This window comes from Sus scrofa, chromosome 7 (genome assembly GCF_000003025.6).
Source record: "Sus scrofa isolate TJ Tabasco breed Duroc chromosome 7, Sscrofa11.1, whole genome shotgun sequence".
Taxonomy (NCBI): Eukaryota; Metazoa; Chordata; class Mammalia; order Artiodactyla; family Suidae; genus Sus; species Sus scrofa.
In genome coordinates this window covers 20,977,533-20,986,068 of record NC_010449.5, presented here as the reverse complement: position 1 = coordinate 20,986,068, position 8,536 = coordinate 20,977,533, and the positions used below count along the sequence as shown (strand labels likewise).

At 46.1% G+C, this 8,536-nt stretch overlaps 1 protein-coding gene across 1 annotated transcript; it reads right to left on the bottom strand.

Moving 5' to 3' along the window:
* Positions 769-8,129, bottom strand: BTN1A1 (butyrophilin subfamily 1 member A1). Its single transcript, XM_021099851.1, has 7 exons — positions 7,996-8,129; positions 7,404-7,751; positions 4,950-5,231; positions 3,717-3,866; positions 3,209-3,229; positions 3,080-3,106; positions 769-2,673 (listed from the first exon to the last, which is right to left on the bottom strand). The coding sequence occupies exons 1-7, from the start codon at positions 8,072-8,074 to the stop codon at positions 2,000-2,002; spliced, it is 1,581 nt and encodes a 526-aa protein (XP_020955510.1). The 5' UTR covers positions 8,075-8,129; the 3' UTR covers positions 769-1,999.

The following is an 8,536-nucleotide window of genomic DNA, read 5'->3' as shown; positions in this document are numbered from 1 at the left end:
TTTTTGGCTTAATCATGAGAAATATAATGGGTGCAATAATGGAAATAATATGTTAGCATGAACGTAATTTGGAATTTGGATTTCTTGTTGTTCGATGAGTAGAGCTCTGATTCTGATAATTTCTCAGCAGGAGACATACATAGTAGGTGATTTCCCACCACTTGGTATAATTTTAGAGACTCACATTCTGTCCCTTTGGGCTGCAGAGCTGGCTGAATTGCATCAAGTTCAGACCTTCTGTGAAGGGGACTCTTCCTGACCCTTGCTTGGGGCAACACAGGGGAAAGTGGGCATCTCACTGAACTATGAGGGCCTTCAAGAAGGAATCTAAAGGGTCTTTCCTCTGGAATAGTGGCTTAAAGATCACCCAAGTTGGTTTGTTTTTCCAGTTATGAGGCATTGTCATTAAAATTTCCCAAACATTTTCTCTTCCTGGAAAAGTACTATAAGCATTTGAAGAGGTTACCTTGTTAGTTGTAGAAATGGAGTCACCACTCAGACAGATGCTGAGGGTAGATAGCCATTGGCTCTGTGGCCTTTTTGTAAGTAGCTGGACCCTCCTAGGACAATAGCCCCCTGTGCTGGCTGCCCTGGTGAGCCCATGGCCATCAGGTTTGGGGATGGGTTTAGGATGAATAGAACCACACTGCTTTGGCCCACAGCATTCCCACATAGGTTTCTTTCCTCTGTTTTTTGTGTTTTTGGTTTTTTGTTTGTTTCTTTTTCAATTTCACTTGTTGGGATGAAGAAAGGAAGGTACAGATGCTGTTTTCAGCAGTTAGAAGACATATTTATTAGGTTAAGAGCAGAGGTGACATCTATCCTGGAAACTGGAAAACCCAATGGAAATGGAAGGTGGGAGCCTGGATAAATTTGCAGGCTGTTGGCAACAAGACAAGACACAGGTATACAAGAAAATGCAAATACAAACAAGTGCGATCAATCTAGCTGTGCTGAACACAATGACGTGGGCTTCAGGGGACCCTGAGGAGAAGCAGCATGTAGGAAAGCTGGGTGATGGGAGAGTGATTGCCGGTGGCATATGGAAGTGGATGGAGGTTGAAGTTAATTGAAGCTGTGGTTGAGGGGGTTTAAACCTAATGTTGGATTGAAGATGAGACAATGGCTGATAAGGTGGTGATATCACTGAAAGATGATTCCTGGAATTGCCTCTGAAATGGAGAGATTCTAGATCAAAGGGAAGAAGAGAACTGGAAACTTGTGGAGTCAAGGAAGCAAGAAGAGAATGAGCCCCAGGCAAGGGAGAAGGGGCGGGGCGGAAAGGGGGGATGTGCAGAGAGGGGAACGAATGGGGCCTGAGGCATGGCTGCGCACTCAACATTTGACCTTGTCTAAAATTCTCTCCTCTGGCACATGTTCTACCCGACCCCCACTCCCAGCCCTACTCATTTCATCTATTCTTTACTCTCCTTGTCAATTACTCAGATCCATTCTGTAGGACACGACTTAGAAAATTTGAGATAAAGGCCCTAAAAGTCCAGGGGCAGGCCAGAGGTCCATCACTGGGCTAGGTTCACCTCACTTCCCTCTATCCTGATGTCCCCTCCAAGTTCCTTTATGGGATTTCAGCCTCAAATCTTCCCTTCCCAGGACTTTTGGGGTTTCAGCTGGCCTAAAACCTGTTCCTCTACATAGTCCTATTCTAGACACCAAGATATTTCTGTCATAACCCCGTGCCTATCCAGCCCCATCTTGATCCCTGAACTTCAAGTCCCTCTCTATAGGGTTTGGCCTTAAGGTACAGGAGAATGTGAGAGGCAGTTTGAGTCACCTCCCTGCCCCTTGAATATGGTGCAGAAACAGATTAGGAAGGTCCTACACCCCACACTCTCTATCAGCAGCAACACAATGTTCCCCAGACTAATTAATCTCTACCAAACAGGAAGAAACAGGGGCTAAGTAAAGCTGGCAGATAAAGCCTGAGAGGTGATGCAAGAGAGGGTAAGAGCAAAGGGAGATAGTTCAACTGGGATATTCCTCAAGGCACCCCTTGGCTGGGCTGGGTAGGGATTAGTTTAGAATGGAGGGTGTCTGTATCCCCAGAGGCAGATTCTCCCCCCATGGGGGACAGTGGGATCTCCTTAGAAAGGTCCTTGGCATCAGCAACTACTGTGACTCCCTCAAGCCCATCGGTGATCGGACAGATGGTCAGGGGCTTTTTACCACAGGACCACAGGCAGAAGAAGGGCCGGAGGGGGCCAGAGAAAGAAGCACTGGGGAAACTGTAGATATGGGATCCATCAGTCATGTTGTAGAAGGAGATGTCACCTGATTCATAGTCCAGGAAGATCCCCACCCGACGTGGGGGTCCAGCCAATGGGAGAGGGGTCCGGAGGGGGGTGAGAGCCCAGTACCCATTTCCATACAACTCCACAGCCCAGAACCCATTCTCAGGAGTCATGGGGTCAAATCCTTTCTTCATCACGTTCTCCCTACACACCCCGATTGCCCAATCAGTCCTGTCTCCCACCTCCACCTCCCAGTAATGTCTCCCCGAGGTGAAGGTCTCACGACCCAACACACAAGGCCAGGAGTCAAATCTCTCAGGTTTCTCAGGCAGTTTCTGACGTGAATCTTCCAGTCGGACAGATTTGGAATCCTCATACAGGAAGAGGTGGGGGTGGGCAGTATCTGGATCCAAAGTCACATCAACTAGAGATGGAGAGAAGGTGATTCTGAACATCAGTAAATGTTAGAGGTTGAAAGAACTATTCTTTCTTCTCCAAAGAAGTAGAGCACTGTTCTAGTAGTTGACAGGTCTCCTCAGGAAGAGAGCAGCTTGGCCTGCTCAGCTGTCTCTGTTTCCCTCTCCCATCAGCAGCCACAGGGTGAGGTATGAACTGATGGTCCCTAGTGCCTAATGGGACCTGGTCAGAGGGCACTTGCCTTCTAGCCTTCTTCCAAGGGCCGTCTATGTGCCTCAAGGAAAATGTGGAGGCCATTTGCCACCCTCTCACCCCTTCACATTCTCCTCACTCTCATTTAATTCCAAGTATTATAGGGTTGTGAATCCCTGTGGGGTGGAGTCTCCCAGCCCTTATGATATTGAGTCACTGACCTGCATGCAATGTAGCCTTTTTCCATTCTGCAGTAAAAGAGAGAAAGAGGGAAGGAGTGTTATTGACATACTTTATAATAAGAGGAGAAAACCTTGTGGATAAAATAAGGACAAGAAGGTAGAACTTACTGAGCTCTTCCAGGAGTTTCTCTGGAAAACAAATGGAAATAGCTTAATGACCTTCTATAGTGGCCAGGAGGGAGGGACAAAACAGGTGCGAAAAACAAAGTGCTAACTGTTTAATTCATGACTACCTGATTATTGAAATACTATCAATAAATGAAGAACAAGGATGACGTTTTGTTTTCTAAGAAATATGTAGGAAGTTCCTACTGGCTTGGGATCAGATCTTTAGTCATTACTGGGAAACCCATTTAGAAGTAAGGATGGGTCTGAAGGTGAGCAGTGAATAAACATCAAGTCTATTATCTCAACTAGAATTGGTTTTGACTTGTCTTGTGCCCTAAACCTCTGGTCTTCTTCATGTTGGATACCACTCATTTCAGGAGCTTTATAATCCCCTCTGACTTTCAGAATTCTAGGATCAATTATCTTCCCATTGGCAGTCACCCTAAAGGACCAGATCCAACTCTACTTGGAAGCACTGCTGACCAGTAGACTGGGATCTAGGACTTACGTTTAGTGCTGATTTCACCCCTCCTCTGTCTGGATCTTTCTTTGTATAGTCTCCAGGTGAAAAATATGGACCCAATTGTGAGAAGTCCTACGACCACCAAGACGACAGCCACAACCACCATCCAGGGAATCAGCTTTGGGAAGAAGGGAGCTAAAACAAAATTCCCAAGAAGGACATTTGTTGAGAAACTCTGAGCAAGTCCAGTTCTTCTCCTGATTCCAAAGGGGGCTGGAAGAGAAGATGACCTGGAACTCTCCCATTCCTCCCGTGGCAAAATGCCACTCTAAGTCTTTCAGATAAATTTTGATTTTAGGTAAGAGAGAGCAGAGAGAGAGGAATGAAGATGAACAAGAGTCATTTGGGGACAGAATGAAATACAGAATATAATGGACCAATTCATGTTGTCAAGGAAATTTCTCCTTAGCTATCAGTGCAGGATGGGAGCCAAGGGGATGAGGGAAGGAAATAAGGAAGGGGAAATATCACCTCTGTGTGCAGCAGAATGGGAATCAGTGAGTGAAGAATACGGAAAAGTTTCTGCCTGAACCCCAGAGGTGTTATGTGGGGAATAACAAGATTTGCTTCCCTTAGGATGCTGAAAACTTTTTTAAAAAGTTTTTAATTGTTTTTACTATAGTTGATTTACAATGTTTTGTCAATTTCTGCTGCACAGCAAAGTGACCAGCTGTATATATGTATTTCTCACATTATTCTCCATCATGTTCCATCACAAGTGACTAGATATAGTTCCCTGTGCTTATACAGCAGGATCTCATTGCTTATCCATTCCAAATGCAATAGTTTGCATCTACTAACCCCAAACTCCTTGTCTATCCCACTCCCTACTCCTCCCCCTGAGGACCCTGAAAACTTAGACAAAGCTCTAGCGTGGGATGGGAAGAGGAGGAGGCAAAGGTGGAAACAGGAGAACTAATTTAGATTCAGAAGGCTCTGGATCAGGAAGATTCCCCAGAGAGAAAGCTTCTCTACCTAAGATATCTCTCCTAGGATGGAAAATCTGGAATTTCTATGAGATCTAGGTAAAATTGAGGTCTTCAGAGTCTCTACTCTTCCAGGGAAGTTGGTGGGGCTCAGTGGGCAGGAGCTTAGGTGGGAAAAGCTTAAGGTAAGGAAAGCAGACAAGCCTGCTGTGAGGTTACACCTGGGCAGGTGTCCCATGTGATGAGGCCCCGAAGCTGTGTCAAAAAGGAACCCAGTACTGGTTTCACTGACCTGGGATGGAAATCTCTACTTCCTTCTCCTGGCCGAGGAGAAGGTTCCGGACATAGCAGGACACATTCTTCACAGAGGGGTCTCTGATGATCACTGAAGCTGCCACAGTGAACAGGCCTTCCTCATTAGGACTCTTGGACTCTGACATGGATGGAAACTCCTCTCCCTTGGGAGTTCTCCATTGCACCCAGGGCTCTGGGTACCATCCCATTGAGGTACACTCCAGCTGGATCTCACCACTCTCTTGAACTTCCATATGGATTTGAGGATCTGAGCCCAGAGCTATGGAGAAAGAAGCACCCTTACTCCTTTAGTGGACACTCTTTGGGAGCCTTGTAACCTAGGGCTACCCAGTTTGAGAAAGACAAGTCCAAGGGAACTGGAATGAGAAGGACTCATCTCCATATTTTATTACACCAGGAAACTGAGGTAGCAATAAAAGGAATTTCATAATCTTGTCAAAGAGGTATGCCATGTTGGGATTTAGCATTTGAAATGTGGGCAGGAGTTTGATGGGCAGACATGGGGTGCTTGTCCAGTCAGCAAGAACAGCAAGACCAAAGGCTCAGAGATAGATTAGTAAGTCTAGGCTGGGAGCTCCAGATGTATAAGAGAGCTCATATCTCTGGAAATATTACAAAAAGGATTTGACTAGGAAAAGAACTAGGATTGAGAGAGTTCCCTTGTGGCTCAGTGGGTTAAGGATTCAGTATTGTCACGCTGTGGCCCTGTAACGTACATGCGGGAACCTCTTGCACACTGTGGGCACATCCAAGAAAAGAAAAAGGAGCTAGATTGAGTATTTAAAGACAAACAGAGAAGTGTCCTTGAAGAGAAGGGGATTTGGAAGTCCTTTGCACTGAGATGGTAGCTCACAATTTAAGTTTCCTTTACCTATGATACTGAATCAGGAATTTTCTTAAATGGTTGCAAACCTCATCTTCTCCCCCCAACACACACAATTTACATTCTAACATAAATCAACAGGAAGCTGTTTTTCTTTTATGTTCAGTCTAATTATTTTCTTACAAGTCCACTAAGTACAGAAAAACACCAAGCTCCAGAAGAGAGTGCTTAAACACATGCCCATATCTATTAGTTTAAGTCTATATTCCAAGTTGTGTGTATATATGAGAATGTGTATTCTTTTCATTAAAAGGGCCACCACACTCAACAGACTCTCATAGGTGTCTATCACTCATAAAAGATAACGGTGGCATTTTTAGGCTATCAAATCTTTAGGGCTTTATAACCGAACTTTAAGATACTTCCCTAGAATTCCCATTATGGTTCAGCAGGTTAAGAACCCCAAGTATCCATGAGATTGAGGGTTTGATCCCCAGCCCCGCTCTGTGGGTTAAGGATCCAGCATTGCCATGAGCTGTGGTGTAGGTTGCAGAGGCGGCTCAGATCTGGCATTGCTTTGGCTGAGGCTTAGAATAGCTCAGATTTGACCCCTAGCTGGGAACTTCCGTATGCCCCAGGTATGGACCTAAAAAAGGATGAGCAAAAAAAAAGATATTTCCCTAAAAAGGACATATGAGTTATACATGATGTTGCCATGTGGGGCATCCCGTTATGAGGCAAGGACCCAGATTTCACCCAGCTCTTTTCTTTATTTGAATATATACATGAAAAGTAGTTGTATCTTATACATTGCAGGGCAGTCTGAGGCGCAGTAGTGGCATCTTACAAGCTTTGAATTGACAAAGCCATTTCTCATATATTGTCTCATTTTATTTCATTCTTGCAAAATCTTGTTGGATAGGTGCTTCCCCAGTTTTGCAGTAGGAAATATAGCTCAGCGGGAGATTTGCTTAATGCCAAGTGGGAAAGCCAGACCTCAAGGCATACTTTCCTCCTGAGTGCTTACCATTTTTCTTATTGTTTCACTCTGAATTGTGGCTTGAAGCGAAAGGAAACAAAAACGAACACTTTTCTAGGTGGATCAATATCCTTAACAAGCTGCCATGCTTTAGGAGCTTAGGAAATTTGTCTTCGAGTACTAATTCATAAAAGCAGCATCGAAGTATGCATTGAGGTTGGTCACCACAGCCTCACTGTAATGGTGAAAAATAGACGCAACATAAATGCTCGATTCTGGGCTTTGATCAAGCAAAGTATGGTGTTACCCATAGAAAAGATTGTAATACCACCATTACATCCTACACTCCTTGAGTTAATAACATGAGGAAATTCTTATCCTATAATAGAGAGGAAAAGGCAGGACATCATTGAAATAAAGCTCTTCTCAGAGAGCTAAATCGCTGCTCTCTCTCTCTCCACTGTCAACTCAAACCCCTTCCTCCTCCTTTCCTACTCTAGGCCTAGCCAGCCTCTTCCAACCTAAAAGGGATTTGGGAAAGGCATCTGATGGTTTCCAAAGTAACAGATCCATAGGAAAATAGACCCCACCTGGCGACAGCCGAGAAAACTCAAAACTGCTCTACTCACCAGCTACCTTCAGATGCACGATGGCCTCTTCATAGTTTTCGTCCTGCCTGAAAAAGCAGCGGTACTCCCCATCATCAGAAGCCTTGACCCCCTGGATCCTCACAGCGACGTGCCCCGCGGCGATGTCGTCTTCCACCAGCGTCACTCTCCCCCGGTACTCTGGCATCTGCTCTCCCGCCTGCTCTCGCCCTTCTCGGCGCACGAACACCGCGGGAGAGACCTTCTTCCGGAACCACCGCAGCTCCATGCGCTCGGCGCTCACGTTGGGGGACAGGCGACAGGGCAGCTCGGCATCTTCACCCACCACCGCTAGGATGGGCTCCGGGGGTCCGATCACGTCAAAGTGAGCTGCCAAAAACCAGGAGGGTCAGACAGAATAGGGGTGAAGGGTGAGGCGGGTGGGCTGGTTGGCTGGTACAGACCAGGATCCCGCCTAAGGGTAGAGACTCTTCCACTAATTCTCTTATTCCTACGACAGCCCGACGGAGTCCATCTGGACCCTTGGGGAAGCCGCTAAGGTGAACCAAAGGGGATTGTTTACACTTACTGAGAAATTTCAATCCTGCAGGCCGGAGAGTCAGGGGAGATGTACCTGCATCCAGCTCGGGCAGCTGGAGGAGAATGAAGATGAGCAAACACGAAAGGAGGCAGGAGCTTCTGAAGACTGTCATCTCCAGCCTTTCTGGGCAGCAAGATGCTTGAGTTGGGCAGCAACTTCAGCCTAGGAGAGAAATGAAGAGATAGGAGATAATTTCTTTGTTGGAAAGAGTCATTTGCTCCTGAAGCTTCCTCCTAGGCACCCCCACCCCAACACACACAGTGCAGACTCTCAGCTCGTGCCCACCCACCCACCCAAAGTTTGGTCAAGCTTGTCTGTATAAAACAACAGAATGGGCCCGAAACCCCCAAGAGACTTAGCAGAAGGGAATTGTGAGGCATAGCACCCATAAAGGGGTTTCATATCAATGGACAATCTTGGAACCACGGCCCTAAAAACCCTCTTCTTTCAAATACAGTGTTTTGGTACTTGCTTTTAGCCATGATAATAAAGATGCTATGATGGAGGCAGAGGTGGAGACCAGGGAGCAGGCTGGAGTAGCAAAGAAGAAAGGTTGGGAGGAGATGGAACAAGG

What these genes read in the sequence shown, in the direction of transcription:
- BTN1A1 (XM_021099851.1), bottom strand. Translation starts at nt 8,074, where the DNA reads ATGACAGTCTTCAGAAGCTCCTGCCTCCTTTCGTGTTTGCTCATCTTC. An exon ending in GGGTGAAATCAGCACTAAAC is followed by an intron (nt 3,230 to 3,716) that starts GTAAGTCCTAGA and finishes TTTGTTTTCCAG; the next exon opens with AGAAACTCCTGGAAGAGCTC. An exon ending in AAAGGCTACATTGCATGCAG is followed by an intron (nt 2,674 to 3,079) that starts GTCAGTGACTCA and finishes CTCCATCTCTAG; the next exon opens with TTGATGTGACTTTGGATCCA.